The following is a 19,995-nucleotide window of genomic DNA, read 5'->3' on the forward strand; positions in this document are numbered from 1 at the left end:
AAAATATTATTTATATTTGACAATCAGATCCATATTAGAATTTGCAAATTTTACACAGATTAAGAAAAATACACACAGATTATACAATATATTATATAATATGAATACATGGATTCAGAAAAAATGTTCCGTAATAACCAGTGCTTTTCTTCTGGAGAGAAAGGTGGTGAAACTCTGTGTAGAATGTATTATAGCAGTCGGGAAGATGATTACTGTCCAGTGCACGGGATTTTTTTCGTTTTTACCTCCTTTTCTTCTAACTGTAAGACTTTCAAGTCCCAAGCGGAGTTCAGAGAAAAATTATGTTAAAAACATAATTAGTAACATAATTATTAACACATATCTCGGTTCCATGGTGAAAAATACAACAACAAGGTGCCAGAACGACTGGCACATTCTGCCAGAAAAAAGCACTGGTAGTAACATAAACTTCAATAAAATATGAAATAAATTGACAAAGACCAGTAATAACATATATTGATGTACAGTTAGTTGTTTTTATATGGAAGTAATTCCATACAAATGGTTTCTAAAAATTTCCACAGAGTATTTAATAATTGTGACAATTATTTTATCCTGCACTTCTTTTCCTATTTTGTATTTATTTCTCCATTTAACAAACAATTTTGGAATTGTCCCCCTAGCACCAAATAAGAGACCTGTAACAGAAATTTGGGCTCATATATGGACTTCTTGAGGTTGCCCAATGCTGATTTCAAAGCGGATGGTTGGATTGATGATCTTGGCTTCGCATTTAGATCTATTGATGGCCATAATGTCGATGTGTCTTGTACTTTCGCCATCTGCCAGCCAATGAACCTCCTCATGGACTTCGAACCCTTTAATATGCAGAGCAGCAGCAAGTAACGCTCTAATGATGTTATGTCATTTAATTATTCTTAGAAGCTCGCCTTGAGGACAACTTCCCAGCACATGGGGCAATGTTTCATATACTGCAGTGATGACAGTGGGCTGTGCTGGAGGAACGTCCAGGAAGACTGTGTACTGGACCAATCATTCATAGCATTTTGATTATATCCTTCCATTCAGAATTACTTAGACCTTGTTTCTTCTTAATCCAACTATTTGCCATGGATACTTCGCCTTTGTGTGGGTAAGAACACCAGGCTGAGTATTCTCTATCCTGCAGAATATGCCGTAGTTATCTGTCTTGTTTCCTTCATCTTTCTATAATTGCAGCTGTGAGGGGCATTTACTTTGAATTTGATCGTAATCACGAACTGCATTGACATGTGGATCATTTGTACATTGTAGTGTGTTGATGTTAACTGTTGAACTGTTGAAGGAAAGCTTTCCAGGAAGCCTGAAGAATAGCTAGATATTTATATATGCTGCTGGAGTAAATCATGCTGTTGGAAGTGTCACTAGGAAGTTGGAGAATTTCCTTGACATAGCTACTAATCATGTTATCAGCCTTTAGAAGGAAAGGTCCACACCTGTGGAGTAACGGTCAGCGCATCTGGCCGCAAAACCAGGTGGCCTGGGTACGAATCCCGGTCGGGGCAAGTTACCTGGTTGAGGTTTTTTCCGGGGTTTTCCCTCAACCCAATACGAGCAAATGCTGGGTAACTTTCGGTGCTGGACCCCAGACTCATTTCACCGGCATTATCACCTTCATTTCATTCAGACGCTAAATAACCTAGATGTTGATACAGCATCGTAAAATAACCCAATGAAATAAATAAAATAGAAGGAAAATCCTGGGCATTAGTTCTATAGGAGCCATTTGTAAGGGATAAATTAATGTGAAACCAATGAACTGATTAATAACAGTCAATTTTTGGTGAAGCTGTAGTACAGGCATGCCAGAAATGAGACGCTGAATGTGCAGTGTATGTGTGCTGGATCGCCATTCTGTGCAGATTGCGTCATTCACACATTGCTCTTACCAGTTCTTAGCTGGAGGGATATACAAGAATCTATTCTGCGCTTCTAGTGTTGGATGAAATTGACATTTGGACATTATAAAAACACTTAACAGAAAACAAAAACACAGTTATTGTCAGTGTCTACATTTAAAAATTGTGATACAAGAAACATTAGGCTTACTCAGTTATATTTCACAAAGCAGTGATTTGTAAAGCATCATTTATTAACATAATTTTTATACAGTATTTGAAGAAAATATAAATATTGCAATAATTTCAAAACAACAAAAAACGAACACAGTATTTCATTTTACGTAGTAGGCACTAATTATTTTAAAGTAACACTATTTCATTGTTCGTCAAGCATTATTGGGACCATTGGTACACAAACGTCAAAGAAAATATTTTACTCCCAATTACATGCAGTAGGACATTGTGAGGTTTTTACACTGAAATCATTTCTTTCCTGCATGTCAATATAATTAACATTAATATTAATAAATTGTATAAATTAAGCTTAGAATTTAAATTCACATATAGTTTATTTGGAAAATGTTGAGAGCAAATATCAGCAAGTTGGAAGCATTACTAAAGAAGTTAAAACCGTAGTTTATAAGCTGTGAAGCGACGACTTTCTCTTTATATCAAGTTTAAAGAATTTGTCATATTTTTGCAGAAAATTTTTCCGCCTTGCAAAGAGCTGTTTTCTTTGCTCCCCTACAGCCCCAAGAGCTTCACATGTATTCCTCACTCAGTATTCTCGTCACTTATCAGCTTATCAAATGGAATGTAAGTCATTTAACTTTTGGTGGCTTTGTTAGTACAGACTCCAAAACAACGCCATTGTCGCATTTGTTTTGCCGTGAGAGTACTGATTAAGAAATAAGTGCTGGTGAATATCATATTTTTAAAACTTTACTAATCTCATCTATATTGTCACAAAATGTTTAGCTCGACATAGACTGATGAAAGCCTTTCATTTTAAAATAATTGAGCCGTTCAGAGCAGAAGTGGTGTAAGTCAAAAATGGGTAAGGAGGATTAAAATAAACGGAACAACTGGATAATACGCACGGCAGACCAACATCGATAGTCGACTCTACTCGCTGGCCACTAGTCACCGGGCCATACCGAGCCGCATCAAACAAAATATAATCGAAATGGTGGTAGTCAAATTCGCGACTATATTCTTAAATAATTCACTCCATTAGTCAAGTTCAAGGTTTTATGTAGTACAACGGCGGTTTTTTGAATGCATTAAGAGAACATGAAGATGTAATAAGATAATAAACTAGGTTATCATAAGGAAATTAACAGGAAAAAAGGTGTGTTTCACAGAATACCATTAAAATGACGGAAAGTAAATTTCCGGTTAATGTTCGCCAAAGCATAAAGTACGTAATTATGACAGCGTTGCTGTTTTATTTCTGGCCTATAGAAAAATACCTAGCCTTTTACGAAAAAAAATTTAGGGACCATGAAATTATTCACCGCTTACATTATAGGCCTATTATTTATTAACAATATTACGAATCAAAAACTGTCATATTATATAATTTTAACTACTACATGGACGAATGAAATCAAGCTAACCTAACCAAAGCTAACCTAACCTAACCAAAGCTAACCTAACCTAACCTAACCAAAGCTAACCTAACCTAACCAAAGCTAAGCTAACCTAACCAAAACTAACCTAACCTAACCTAACCAAAGCTAACCTAACCTAACCTAAGCTAAGCTAATCTAAGGTAACCTAACATAACATAACCTTCGTAAATGCAAGGCCTGTAACCGGAGCAAGAAGGGATCTCAATCATTTAATCTGCAAGTACACGCAAAAATAAATTCAAGTAAGGATCACGCTCCCACTGCATGAGAGGTCCGCGCATGCGCTACAGCAAAACTGTTTCTGTCCCGAGCCTCTCATCTAAGGCACTCGTCATAATTTACTCGCAATATTTACGCAAATACACATTGTCGCTAACAGTGTTGCTATCTCTCAATAATGTTCAGAACGAAGGAGGTAGACAGAGAAAGAAAAAATTCCTCCCGCCAACTACGCCACACACCAACGTCATGTTCTTATGTTGGTGACATTGTGTATTTACTTAAATTTGGTGGTAAACGTAACGGCACGGTTCAAAGCGACCGTGCTAATTCTCCAGTATAGCGAAATAAACATTCTGTAAAATACAGCACAAAGTAGCAGTTAATATTCAATTTATTTAAATTATTAGTAGTCAGTGGTTAGCACAAAAGACATATTAATTGCTACTTTGCGCTGTATTTTACAGAATTTTTACTTTAAGCCTCATTACCCAATTCTGACTTACACCACTTCTGCTCTGAACGATTCAATTATTGTTGGCTGAGGAAAACATTATAACAATTATGTTACATGATTCGTGATTTCTCTTCTTCATTATATCTGTGAACTCCTCACTTTTTAACAACGCATTCACAATCACAGCTCAGTCAGCACCCTTACTAAAACTGTGTTACTGAAACAAAAGCTGATCTGATAGTACAATACTGCACAGCCCTGTCATGCTCCCCTCCAAGCTGATTTACTCCCTTCAAGTAGGGGAATAGAAAGTGCACATTGCACAGAGAGAACTGCACAATGTGCAGGATTTTGACATGCCTGCTGTAGTAGATGAATAGATAACAATTTATCTAAATTATATTTAAGTTTGCTTAAGACCTCACTGAAGTTAAAAATCAAATTTTGATTGAAGGATACTCCCAGGTATTTGACTTTTTCATTGGCAGGAATACTTTCGATGTCACCACTGACAGTTTTAATTGCACCTTTTTCCAGTTTGCCATGATTAATCAATGTAGCATGTGACTTCTGATTTATGTTCAGTCCTATTTCTTGCAGAATGCTTATAGTTAAGGTAACTAAGGCTGCAATGGCTTCATTATAATTCATTATCTTAGAAATGTTCAGCTCGACACAGTGATTCCACTATGGAAAAATAACACTTTCCTGCAGTAACAACAAATCGATACACAGCAGGAGTTAAAACAACTACATCATAGATAATGACAGTGATTACTAGTACTTCAATCTTTAAATTTCTTTTTCTTATTACTTAACAATCTCAAAGAAGATACAGAATATTATAATGAAAGGAAACTTGCTTGTAGGTGCTGAAGGGGAAGAAGGTGATGGAGGGGAAGAAGAGGAAGACGAATTTTGTGAAGCCCTTTCTGAGTTTGAAGATGGAGAAGGAGGAGAAGAAGCAGAAGCTGAACAAGACTGGGGAGCCACAGGCACATCACCGCACCAGAGTCAAGTAAGGGACCATTCAGTTGAGATATGCATCAACATATCAGACACATGGGCTGAAATAATAGTAGGTTAGCTAGGTAATGGATAAATGGAAGTGAGCTGTTGTACTTTTTCAGTGTTAAATAGTATTATAAATAAAGTGAAAGCAATGTTGCTAGGATACGAGTGTTAATGTGTTGTGTGAGAAGAGTTTAGACAGTGAATATAATAATAGTTCAAGTTTTTAGTGAAATAGTCAACAAGAGTTAGGTTTTGTATATTAAATAAGTTATGTATTGTTATTTAAAGTATTAAGTTAGTTATGAAGGTAGGAATTATTTTTAAGGGAACTGAGAATAAGAGAAGGGAAGTAGAATAATAGTGGATAAAGTAAAAGGATGGTCAAGTGAAAGTGAAGGGACATGAAAGACATAGCAAGAACAGGCTTCAAGTGTCAAAATACGTCTTGTTTAAAGTTGTAAATAGTGCAAGTAAGGGAATGCTGGCCCGAATACAGAAATGTGAAGGGACAGCAGGACCAAAGATTTTGAGAAATATATATCATATATCATATCATATCATATCATATCATATCATATCATATCATATCATATCATATCATATCATATCATATCATATCAGACACATGGTGAAGAGAACCAGTTACTGAAGTGGATATTCCGTGCTTACTCTCATTTGCCCTGTCATAATTCCACCAGTTCACTGCATTTCTTCTCATTGCCCTGGAATCAGAATGTTACATGTCAGCAAGAGCATACTGTTACAACCAACTTTGATCCTAAAGTAAACAAAAGGTTATACATTAGAAATTGTCTATGACTACACCACACCATTAGCAGAAAAAAATATTTACTTGCTTGATTTCAAATCCTGTATATAAATTTATGCAACATTTGCAAAATCATTATGTAATCATTTAGTAGAAAGCATTACTGACCTCATAAGCATTAGATACTATCTTTTAGTACATATCGACATAATAAATTATATGCACTACTGGTCAAAAGTTTTCGATCACCTATCACAACTATGGATTTGTGGTTAAAACAGGGATTTCGTTTTGAATGTTCTATCATACCATAATGCCAGAGAGAGAAAATATTTATTTTATTGGTCTATTTAGTTTTTCTGATGTGTTTGTACATTGAAATAAAGTATATAGTTGTTTTCATAGCTGATCGAAAACTTTTTTTTGTGTGTGTGTGTGTGTGTGTGTGTGCGTGCGTGCGTGCGTTTTTTTTTTATATCTATACAGAGATGGCTTCACTGTTTAGCCATATATGTCTCGCTGTAGTGTGAATACATAAGCATTGCTATATAGCTGTTTGCACACAATATTACATAGTTCTTAGTTCTGGGTGTAGTGTGTAATGTAAGGACGAAGTACTAAATAAAGTGCGAAATTCTACTTCCACATCTTCATCTTCTAATTCCATGTCCATTGTAGGCTATCTGAAAAAAATTACAATACTTCATTCAGATTTGATAATTGCGTTTTCAATCATTCTTCCTTTAATTAATGTATTAATCAGGTTATTTGTAATTATATTATAAAATGTTTAAATTATATTATGATTTCAGCAGATAATGAAAACATATTTCTGTTATATTAATAAGAGAAAAGTGCAGTACATGTAATTAACATTGTTAAACCTGTATTTCACTTTTCGCAATTGGCATTACTGAATAATATCCAATTTCTTTATTGCAGTAATCGATATTCAATCTATCTCAACTTCACAATGTCTGAATAGGTTAAGTATTCGTAAATATGCAATTATTAACAATTCGTGAGCGAATTTTAGGGATATATTATTTATATTTTTATTTTATTCACGAAATAGACTTAATAAATGTCACTCGAGGTCTGAGATTTCCCAGATAAATCCTCTCGTGACATTACTATAGATAAGTCAGTGTAACCTAATTTAATGAGCATAACATTAATTTGTAGTAAAATACACTCTTGATATTACACACTACATAATACTTACCTTTATCCATGTAGTGGCTTTATACCAAGGCAAGAATCCTCATCTGCAGCTTCTGTGGCACTATCACTGTCAATAGTATTGTCATTAACACTATCAGCTGTTTCAGATTCACTTCCAGAATCAACACCAACATTAATTATTATTCTTTCCATCTCGTTCTCAATAAGCACATTCCTATGCCAGTAATCATTCTCAATATTTTTTACGTGGACGAACGCACGAGACCAATCCGTTGACATTATCTCGCTTATAGCCTGCTTTGTGACCTCTTTTAGAGACTTTAGGTTTAGGCTTCCCACATTTTGTGTTGCGACTTTATGCTTCACCATACCCCATACCAATTCAATTGGCGATACATCACAGTGATAAGGAGGTAATCTGAGAACTGTGAAGCCTCTCTCCTGAAGAATTCTGTCTGCCTTATATGCGGGTGGTGGTTTTGCAATTTTTACAATATCTAATAGTTCTGCTTTCGTAAGATCTTCTGTTAAGTGTATGTTATTTTCTCGTAGCCAGGTCTGAATTTCAATTTTGCGGTTACTGCTGGATGGGGTCTTATTTCCTAGAATAGTGTGATAGGGAGCATTGTCGAACACCACAATGGCGCCTTGTGGAAGATTCGGAATCAATTTTTCCTCCAGTCACTTGTTGTAATTATTACCATTCATCTCATCATGGTAATTGGCAGATTTTGTCTTCGAATCATAAAGTTCTGCACCTTGAACAAAACCCATATTACTCCCTGCATGCACTATTATCAGCCTTTCTCCCACGCTAGAATGTTGAAGGACGTCAGGAAAAGATTTATGCTGCCAACATTTGTTGACAGTATAGTGTGTATGGATTCAAGTCTCGTCTGTATAAATAACAGGTTTTTGAGGCCCCTTTTCATTTTGTCATATTGCTCTCAAGTAAGCCGCTCGGCATGCTACAATATCGTGGCGTTCTATGGGCACTAAACGTTTGTTTTTACATTTGCTGAACTTGAATCCCATATCTTGTATGATTTTCCTAAATGTACTGTACCCACCCTTGAAATTTAAATCATTTTTTGCAAACTGGAGAAGTTTCCAATGAGTTGGAATTTCCTTCTTCACTTCATAAAATTCCTGGAATTTCCTTCTGGCCGCACATTTATCAAATTCATCAAGATTAATGTTATGTTTCTGTTTGCGTATTTTTCTAAGAGTTGTAATTTTTGATCCTGTTGGACATGTTTTCTCAACATCCTTCCTAATGTTATAAATAGTTTTTATTATCTTTTCATAATCACAGAACTGGATAATATTGTATATTAACTGCTTAACGTCTGAATGTGTCACTGCACGAGAAGGACCCTCCATGCCTCATCACTACAATCAGAGCAGATAAAAGAGGCGATCTGATACAACTATGCACCCACACAATGTCACAAGATTACGTTCGGACTGCAGTGATTATAGTAGGAGCCAGCGATTTTGGCAGACGGATTTTGTTAATCAGGACTCCAGAGCGAGTTATTCACCAATGCAAGGTCGGCTGATATCTCTGCAGCAAGCAAACTGAAGCTGGAATGGGTAGGACATAAGAGTAAACACACAGGCCCGAGATCCGAGTGGACTTAGATGGACAGTCACTTCCAAAAACTATACACATATAGCTAAACTGCAGAACTACAGTAATCTATAATGTGTGCATATAGTATATGAAAAGGGACCAGTTCCCGGCACACATTTTTCGAGATAATTCCAGTTCCCGCTGCATAGTCTTTTCCTTGTTACTATAAAGTATAACAACAATCTATATAATAAAAAAAACTATTCTATAATCAACAGCCTGACTGATTCATCAACTTAAATCTTCTTAAACACTATAGTCTACTTAGGTCTCTGTTAATCCTTAGTGAATAGATAGACTGAGTTTTACGAAATACGAACATTAAGAGATGGAAAATGGGAGGCAGTAATGATCAAAATAATTATACCGATTTACTTTTTAACCAGTAGACGTACAGCCTTTAAATTTAAAACAAAGATTCACTCATAAAATTGGGTTAGACTATTCACCTTATCTCTCAGAACTGTTTCTAAAATGCATAAGGAATGTAAAAAAATCCAATTTCATGTCCTCCCTTCAAATAACTTTTTTTTTTTTTTTTTACTTCCCAGCAGAGAAAAGAGAGAAAGGAGTTGACAGTTTTGAAAAGTCACTAAAGTATATTTAACAATAGATGTAAAATTTAAAATGAAGGTTACTCTCTACAATATGAGGCGCCTGAGATCAAAATGGGCTATGTTATCCAAAGTGAATTTTAAGAAAAGTGCAAAAATATCCTACATCTCATTTATGTACTGATTTTTTCCATGCATTTTACACATCTAAATTAAATCATTTTGAAACTAAACCTTTCACAGTGTATAATATTCAACCCAAAATTGCCAATGATGCCAATAAAACTCATTTTCTAAAATAAAGTCACATAGCCCATTTTGATCTCGGGCGCCTCATATTGGTTAAACATTCCTTAGATTTTTTAAATACCATCTCCTAAGGTACTGACGAAAAGGCAGGAGGGAGTGAGAAATCTCATGTCATCCAATCTTGATGAAAGTCGATTTCTGGGGATCTTTGCAATCACAGAATACAAATAAGATATTATTTTGTCCGACTTTGTCTCTAAAGTGGTGGAGTGGGACAAAAATGGGTGAGAAATTTAATTACATATCTTTGGGTTTTCGAGACGAAAATTACGAATAAACAATTTGTGCGAATTCAATATGGCAGTTTCAGTACTATGAATTATATTTAAAAAAATGAAACATCGGATAACCCAGATAGACATAAACACAGTTAACACATGTACAGTATTTAAGGGGGTATACAACACCTTTCGATAGTATACATTCAGTAAAATCCAAAAATGTAATTTCTACATGAATGGGTTATTTATGAAAGGTTCTAAGTCTTGAATACAAAATTGTTAGCAGTTTAAGAAAAACTCCTTACTGGCCGAAGTTTTGAAATTCAGGCTGAAATAAAAATTGTATAATAAATTCTACTAAGCATTATAGTCCTCTTCATATCTAAATCGATGTATCTACACCCAAAGAGTAGTATTACATTACAAACTCATTTTCACAAAATTAGCGACTTAGGCCTTTTCATAAATAACCCATTCACATATTGTGAATGAATTTTGTGCTGGAATTTAGTATACTGTTGTCAACAGCCAATACCTCTAGATTAATAAACAAAATTTAAAACCCATAAAATATTGATTGTGAATGGTAATTATATTTTTCAATTGGTGCAGTTTGTGCAGGGAAAATTGGTTTCTCCATATTTTGTACGATTTCGAACATTTTAAAATGCTTTCTCTGTATTATTCACAATGTGCGTATTAAGAAATTGTTGCCCTTGTAATATCCATTGCAATCCTATTTATTATACCTTTATATAAATGTAACTTCCACAGCATGCAATTTTACCCAATTAACCAAATTATATTTTGATTAATAAGAAGAATCGTAATTTTACTAACCTGAATTGTCGCACGACCAGTAGAAGATCCCTAGAGTATTACTGGACAAATCGCGTGCGTGCGTGTTTTTTTTTTTTTTAATTTAGAAAATGTAGGAGGAGATCTATTGTAAAATCATTGCGAACGAAAGTCATTTACATATATTTAAGGTATTCTTTGAATCAGACTGTACCGTGGTGTGTTTCATAATAATGATAATTGATATGAGCTGCTGGTATGAAAATATAAATGATTCAGAATGTTATCGCATCTCATTCATGCAACTTACACAAACAATATTGGCTCGCCTACTAGAAATGTCATCAAGGTCACCTGCCAAAATTGCTGCCTCCAACTGTAATTCCTACTGACCTGTACTGTACAAGTACCCCTATCTACATTCTCCTTTCGACTGCAACAGTTCCAACCTCTCCCATCAGTAATGAAAATGTAAAAGAGCTGTACATACATACATACATACATACATACATATTTTTCATATAGTCATATTTCTGCAGTTGTTCAATACTTTATAAGGAATCAGTTTCTTCTCCCTTTTTCTCGTCTTCTTCTTCTCAAATGTGGACATAGGTAACTACAGAAGCACTTAGACACCTGTAAACTAGAATCAACCCAGGAGACCACAGTGTGTGACCACTGAATGTGATTTCCTGAATCTACTCGGGAGACAACATGCATTTCCTGAGGTATCTATTTCCGTTATGGCTTACACATGGATAATTCAGCAGAATGTGAGGTGATGAGTCAACATCCATCCTACTTTTCCTACAGGTCCTCTATGAGGCCCAGTTCATGTTGATGTTTATATGGATGACATTGTCTGATGAGAAAAGTCTCGTTACCCATCTTAATATTCTGCTCGCTAGAGCTAGGAGTTGTTTAGTTAAGTAAGATCTTAATTCTCCCATGAAGAGTTTGATCTGTCTCGTAACTGGTGTAGATGTCTAGGCTCCTGGTAGACCCCTCATGAGATTGTCTTTTACAGCCTGTTTATTTATACACTAAGAGAGCAACTTCCAGTATGGACGAATTTAGACAGTTCTCTATTCCTTTAACACATTAAGAAATTCCGAGAAATATCCTCTATTCAAAGAACTTGACATCATGACCCCTGAATGGGAGCTAAATAACATAATACAACAATTATCCTTCTTAGTACTTCTTTGTTCTTCTGATCAGTTTTTTTGTTATGGCTGATGATATCACTTCTGTGCTGGTCATCAAATAACAGATCAACTAACTGTGTCCTGACAAACGATAATTGTAGAAAACAATGGACATAAGTTAGCAACTTAGAATGGTTTTGCTGAGTCTGGAAAACCTTGTTTATTCCAAACTTCGCTTTTGTTGGAAAACAAACATGAGCAACAAAACAATCTGAAGTTTCACATCCCTTCAACCACTGCACCTCATCATGGTGGAAAATGCAAAAATGCTTAGAAAACTGCTCGTTTTTGCTTTTGTAGTGAGTTTCCAAATTGGATAATGTTGGAACAGATCGAACTTCTCTCACTAGATGTAACTCTTCTGAAGGAAATGCAACAGTTTATATATATATATATATAGCTCGGCCAAACCATTCTGCAGCGGCCTTGGTCTGGGTGAAGATTGGCACACCTGCCGGCAGAGTTACACGTAAACGACCGGCAAGTCATGGGTATGGAACACTAACTACTCTACTAACATTAGGCTTACCTGCATCACAACAGATGTTGAAATTGATCACCTTCAACTAGAACACGTTCCCTGTATCTCCGAATAGAATTCTGGTTCACTCGCAAAAGTTCATGTTGATTGATTGCCTGTATTTCTCTCATGATGTTGTCCTTCAATTCTTGTAACTTGTGCGGATTTGATGCGCATGGAGATAGGTCAGGGGAACGAGGTGGCCACAATCCTCGATTAATTATTCTGTCAACACACTTCGCAATTCATGCATAGAATTCGCAGTGGTGTGCGCTGTAACTGAATCCTGCTGAAACCAGCTACTCAATCGTTCATTTCTTGTTAGTGGCGGAAAAAAAATTATTTAAAATTGAAGTTACATAAATGTGTGAATCAACTGTTGTGTCGAAAAATATGAGACCGATAATTCTAATCGCACTCACTGCACATCAAACCACAACCTTTGCAGCGTGGTGAGGAACTTCATGAATAATATGGGGATTTTCGGTAGCCCAGTATCTATTTTTCTGAGTAGAAACGTGACCATGTAGATGAAAGCACGCTTCATCACTGAAGAACGGTAAAAGTGGGTCCATATTGCCATTATGAACGGACTGCAAAAACCAATTGCAATATTTAACCCAATTTACAGGATCTTGTGGTTGTAAAGCATGAACTACAGTTACCCTGTACGGCTTTAAGTTTCAGAAGTTTCGTTCCCACAAAAGCTGACCTCTTGGAAATGTTAACCTCTTGTGCTAAACATTGCAGTGATTTGTGGGTTGAGTGCTATAACTGGGCCCCTACTTCATTAAGCTTCTCTTCTGTCAGTACACGGCGTTGTTGAACATGTTTCTTGTTCAAAAAAAGATCCTGTACTTCTGACTTTATTGACAAGGTCATGAATAGTTGACCTGCTAGGAATTCGAACACCTGCAAACCGATGATCAAATTCTCTTCGACACCTTCTTGCAGAAGAGTATTTCACATACATATCATAGAGAAAAATACGTTGTTTTAAAGTGTACTCAACCATTATTAATAGACACTTTATCACTACGAGACAACACAATTTTACTTACAACACGCGCACAGACGTCTTTCCCTCACGACAGATCCATCTCGACTGACTGGTGCGTCAGCGGTAGCTACAGCGTTACTCTGGAGGCAGGCGTGCCAATCTTCACCCAGTCCAAGACCGCCGCGGAACAGACCGGCCGAGCTACGAATGCACTGTGTGTGTGTGTGTGTGTGTGTGTGTATATATATATATATATATATGCATATATATATATATATATATATATATCTTAGCGTTCACCTGTGGAGTAATGGTTAGCGTGTCTGGCAGCAAAACCAGGTGGGCCAGGTTCGATTCCCGATCAGGGCAAGTTACCTGGTTGAGGTTTTTTCCGGGGTTTTCCCTCAACCCAATATGAGCAAGTGTCTTTCAGTGCTGGACCCCGGACTCACTTCATCAGCATTATCACCGTCATCTCATTCAGATGTTAAATAATCTAAGATGTTGATAAAGCGTCGTAAAATAACCTACTAAAATAAATAAATATCTCGTAGTAATATTTTCTGCCATAACACTAATGAAATTTTAATACTACGGTATTACAGAAGTATTGAATACGTACCAATTTAACACCACGTTGTCAGCTTGTCACCTTATACTAGCCCAGTTCCCATCTGACTGGCTGTTGGCTGAACAGTCTTTATACAGAACACTCATATCTTTAAAAGGGTATAACTCCTCTGCAGTAGTAGTGCATGTAGCTAAGAATAATACAGTTTGAACAACTTATGCGATCACTGAGATGTTCTGTGGGCCCGAGACAAAAAATCATCTTGCTTGTAACTGTATTGCAGGAGGTTTCAGAGTGCTCTCACCAAGGGGCAGAATATGGTATTATCATCTCGCCCCCCTCAGTGGCCAGGTTGCTTACACACTCTTGCCTCTAAGGTGAGGTGACTTTAATACTGAATGGCCTGTGCACTAGAGTATTGAAATGTTTAAACTGAAATGATAAAAGTAATAAAATTAAAGTATCCCATTTGTCATACAAAGCACAGCCAGAATATATGCCTCCGATATTTTCTTGTCACTCCTTCCAGTTTCGCTATGGTACTATTTGATCGGATACTAAAAATCACTTTTTATATTTGTAGATGTTTTCCAGTGAATTGCATGTAAGAAAGATAAAAAGAAAACATAATTTGCTCAGTTCATCAATTAACAAATTAGGCCTAATTGTTCCAAGGAATTAAAAATGAATTCATATATGCAGTTCCAGCTGGGAGTCATTGTCCTGTGATTTATAGATTAGGAATATATTGTGTCAGATGTGTTCATATAAACGTGATGATGGTTTGAACAGTGTTCTGTTTTTTCAAAGGGAGATGAGGCATCTCTGGCAGCTGCTCTTCCTCAAGGGCCTACACATGTGGAATGTCCAGAGGATGAAGACTTTCTCTCTGCTTTTGATAGAATGGTGTCTGACAACATCCAGGACCGAATGCGGGAGACAGTAAAGCCACAACAGTTGGATATATCTGTCCCACTACACATCAAAAGCAGTGCCAAGAAGACTTATGGTTTGTGGGAAATTAATAATTTTTTCTTTGACTTCTTGTACCATTTATTGCTTCCATTTCTCTCCCTAGGATTGAGGAAAAGAGATCATAATGTTGCAGCATGTATTATGGCAGCATCATGTGCAGTGCTGCACTGTTTTCCAGCATAGTCTCATGCTGTATTTCATCTCATTTGGTTGTGACACAAGCATGCTGTCTTCAAATGATCCTGGACATAAATGGTGGTGATGACAGTGGTTGCGATGGTGGCAATTACAATGGTGGTGAAGGTGAAAATGATTATTGGTCGCTGTTATTGGCTTTTGCACTGTTGCCAGCTTACAAAAACATACATGCTTATTACAAATAGAAACATGTCACATGTCACATGTCACCATTTTGGAAAACAAAATTATGCACTTCTCAAACCAATACCACAATTTCGTCCTGGCATAATACTAGTCGATAAATTAATAAAAACTACTTGCCTAATTGATATTGCTGTACGAAAGACATATAATCTTTAGACATACACAAGTAATCTAATCACCAAATACAGGGAGCTGACTTATGAAATTAAAACTATCTGGAACCAATAAAAAGTGCACATAAACACGAATATACCATCATCTAAAGGAGTTCTTTTTTTAAGATTTACTCAAAAGCCTGAAGAAGATTTGACTAAGGCTTTCCAGAGTAAGAGATAATTTACTTGTATCTTTGCTATTTGCTATATGAGCCATTTATTTCCCACGTGGTGTAAGTCCAAAATTGTCGATTTTGGATTGACACCACAAATGAATTGTAAGGGTTCCTTTATATACTGACAAAGTGGTGCATGTCGTAGTTCGAAAATTACCCCCATAGGAGCAGCACAAATTTGGCGTGGTAAATGAATTGGTTGAATGCTTTAGAAGCTAGTGGTGTAAGTCCAGCCCATGTGGTCCTCACTCAGTCGCTTCACTCAAACAAGTTGCGACTTGCTGAGTAGGTGTATCATGTTCGTACAAGGTATTTACATCTTTAACAATAATTATTATTGTTTATAAGATGTTTCCTACAACATGGATGAAGAATTAGTAGGTACAAACGAGAGACCCAGAAAAAGGCAGAGAAAACCGGAAAAGTACTCGAAAAAATGTAGCCAAAAATAAAAGGAATAGTGGCCTTCCTTACATAGCAAGAAAGGGTGCCACTGTTAATGAAAATATTTTTCGGGGCATTGACTGTCAGTGTAAAAGGAAATGTTACAGTATTTTAAGTGTTGAAGACTGGTGTTCATTACACAAACAGTTTTGGGAAATGGGTGATTTTGGAAAACAGAATGCGTATGTCTGTGGAAACGTTCAGCATTCTGATGTGGTTAGACTTCTATCTCGTGATGGATCGAGGCCTTCACAGATGTTCATGAATCTGTTTTTCCTAACCTTGAAGTATATCTCTCTTCAGGTATGTAAGAAGTTTTTCCTTGACACATTTCAAATAAGTGATGAGAGATTATGTTGTTCCTTGGCAAAACTTTGATCTGGAAAATTGCTGGCAGAGGATAACAGAGGTAAGAAAGAAAATCCAAGGCAAATTCCACAGCAGGACCTAAATTGGTTAAAATGCATGTCGAAAACTTCCCATCCTAATGAATCACATTATACAAGGGCCAATAACCCCGACAAAAATATTTGAATGAAAACTTTGACTTATGCAAAATGTATTATTTATACAAAAAGTAGTGTGCTGGAAAGAGAGTTATTATCGCCATGTTTTTAATACTTAATTCAATCTTAACTTCCACAAACAAGTAAAGACACTTGTAAGACATGTGATGTTTATAAGATTAGAGTTAGTTAGCCAAACCTCTCTGATGAGCAGAAGAAAGAAATACAGGTGGCTCATGAGATTCATCCTCAGAAGGCATAAAAAGCCAGGGAATCAATGAGGGTTGATAAGGAACTGGTCATGAATAATTCAGATCAATAGAAAGCTCTTCCATTCCCCATTCTATCAGTATGTGATGCTTACTACAAGTGAAACATGTACGTCTGTAACTGTGGAGTCCATGTTCTTTCTACGGAGAAAGATTTATTTTATGTATGGGAAAAAAGCAAAAAATCTAGACATCTAGAGCATCTCAAGAAATAGCAGCATACCTGTTGAAGCACTTCAACCTATTTTGCATGCAAAAGAGACATATCATAATTTACTCAGACACTGCTTCAGACCAGAATCGGAACATCAAGATTGCACTGATATTGATGAAGTTTCTGCAATCTCAGAGCCATATTAAAGTCATAGAACATAAGTTCCTAATATCAGGAGATTCATACCTGCTGAACAACCATGATTCGGTTCAGTAGAAAAATCATCCAAGGAGAAGACTATGTACATTCCCAGTGCCTGGTACTCAGTGATGGCTAGTTTTCGAAGAAGAAATCGATTGATCATAACAGAGACGTCAGACATAGATTTATTTTCTACTGAGGTCCTTGAGAAAGCTATCACGAAGCGAAAAAGAAGTTCTGAAAGTGACAAAGTCACATGGCTAAAAATGCAATGCATTTTCTATGAGAGATCTCACCAGTACACCATTATTTTTACAAAAAAAAAGAGCCTCAGTGACATGGAACAATTCAAAGTTTTGGACATAGCACCTTCAAGATATAGTCATCCAGGATGTTTGGGTTCAATACTGCAATTTCTACTCTATTGAGATGGACAACCAGTTTCTACATTGAAGAAGCGAGATATGCAAAACTTGTTGAGGTTCATTTCTCTTGTGCATCACAATTTCTTCCAAAACCTCAACACAGGACCTTCTGAAGCTGATATGCTTCAAGATCCTCATAGGGACTGGTTGATGATCCAGTGACACTTCCTCTAGAACCAGTCGATGATACTGATCATGAAACTGCTTGTGTCTGGAAACCTGATTTAATTATAATTGGTATTGTTTTTAAAAGGCCTAACAGTATTACTAATAATATCATTGCACAAATTGTTCAGTTTAATTTTTCATAATTTAATTTTCAGTGTATTCTTATTCTATTTGCTATTGTGGAACATTGGAGACTTTATTTTTGTGTTTGAAAAAAGACCTAGTAATATAACTATATGTTATCTCTTTCATTAAAAGGAAATCCAGATTATTTATCTATAATTTCATCAATGATAACTCCTATAGTCATATTGAAAATTTGTCCGACTGAAATGTAAATATAATAAAAAATAAGAAAGCAATATTAAAATATGATTCCAAAAATATTTAGTCACTGATTTATAACAGCAAAGCAACAAAATATTGACTTCAAAATTTTGTTTTAGCAATATTATCTTGCTTTCTCATTGTTTTCCATGTTTTATAAAGCTATTATCTCGCTTCTTTATTATTTTCCACGTTATACAGCATTACTTTGAAAAAAATATATATTATTTTTTCAATGGACATGAAAATTGACATATTTTGTGTCCAAAAGCGTTATTCAGGTTTGTCTATATTCCTAGAATTTACTGTGAGATTAAACACAAACCTTTAAATGTCTCGAAACTGGACCACTTAGGAAATAAATGGCTCATATATGTTTAAATTTTGATGCTCCAAGAAAAGGAATTTCTAATGTAGCATCCATTGTAAATGTTGTATTATATTGATCATTTTGTTCTCTTCAATGCTGTAGGCAGATCTAGTCTCATGTTCTGGAATGTGTGTTACATGTTCTATCATGAATTCCATCAATTGATGACTTGCCGTGGGTCAGATAACTCCACAACCCCTATGAAAAAGATATTTAGTTCATGTCAGTGGTGCTCACTGGAAATTAAAGGAAACCCAAAAAGGTCACATGGGTCATTCCATAGTGACACACATAACATTTTTGAAGTAACTAACTATGATCTTCACAGGATATTTAATTAAATACTTAGTAGTTTGAAGCTGTAGTCGGGTGGTCCGGCGATAGTGAGATATTTTTTCTCCTATATAAGTTATCGTATAGTTTCATTTTTGATATTTCTATATTTCTTTGAGATGTCTGTTTAACCTACGCTACAGGGATCAGCGAACCGCGTAATAGGTTCTTTATTCACTCAGTCTGACAGGCGCCTAACGCATTTAAGACCAGTAGACGCGAGGTAGGTTACTGAACTTTAGTATAGCATAAAGGGGTTTTTCCTGTCTAGGAACGCGTTGGTAGCGTTGTTTGTATCTGGCAAACAATAGTAGCGTCTGGTGAGCGCGTCACCTTAGTGAGCATTTAAAAGGACGTGAGCCGAGAGCGGGCCACCGAGACGATTGCCGGCCTGTGAGCCGAGTGTGTATTTTCGGAGACGATTACCGGCCTGTGAGCCGAGCGTGTATTTTCTCAGAATATTACCGGCTAGTGAGCCGATCGTGTGTTTGGTCAGAAGACTGCCGGCCAGTGGCGTGCTACTCACTTATATAATTTACGGCCCGTGAGTCGATCGCGTGAGTATTAATAATATTTCCGGCACTTGTTCCGATCGTGTATTTCTTATCATTCTCAGTTTTCCAGCCGATCGAAGTGATAAAGTATAGATTTCGCACTTTTTAGCTTTGTGTTTTACTCAAAAAGTGACAGCAGCGATTTTAAACTGGCGTTAGACGAGAAGCCGAAATCACACGGAAGACAACAGCCAGTATTCCGTCGCTTGGACTCAAGCAAGGGAAGTGAGCCGAATAAATACACTTAGTGGAACCCTACTCCTTGGTTTCTTTTCGTGAGAACGACGAATATCACATTATATCCTACGCCCACAAAACCACAAGGTCCCTGAGAATAGATCTCCTCTACCAGGGGACAAGATCTTCCAGCATCCACCGACGTGTGACTGAGCTAGTGGACTTCTCCTCTGCCGGCGACGCGACAGAGAAGAAGATAAACAACAACAACGTGTGCCACCAGGTAAAACCCGTCGCAAATGGCGCCCAACGTGGGGCTACGAGAATAAAAACAACATCGCGTGGCTACGAGAATAAAAACAACATCGCGTGGCTACGAGAATAAAAACAACATCGCGTGGCTACGAGAATAAAAACAAC

At 36.4% G+C, this 19,995-nt stretch overlaps 1 protein-coding gene across 9 annotated transcripts in view; it reads left to right on the forward strand.

The window, feature by feature from the left end:
* The window catches only part of LOC138707923 (regulator of nonsense transcripts 2-like), a 199,197-nt gene that overhangs the window by 158,770 nt on the left and 20,432 nt on the right, over positions 1 to 19,995 (forward strand). For all 9 annotated transcript variants that reach the window (XM_069837983.1, XM_069837982.1, XM_069837978.1 and 6 more), the window contains 2 exons: positions 5,042 to 5,190; positions 14,768 to 14,966. In XM_069837983.1, coding sequence (XP_069694084.1) covers positions 5,042 to 5,190; positions 14,768 to 14,966 — 348 coding nt within the window. The remainder of the gene's footprint in view (positions 1 to 5,041; positions 5,191 to 14,767; positions 14,967 to 19,995) is intronic.

This window comes from Periplaneta americana, chromosome 10 (genome assembly GCF_040183065.1).
Source record: "Periplaneta americana isolate PAMFEO1 chromosome 10, P.americana_PAMFEO1_priV1, whole genome shotgun sequence".
Classification (NCBI taxonomy): Eukaryota; Metazoa; Arthropoda; class Insecta; order Blattodea; family Blattidae; genus Periplaneta; species Periplaneta americana.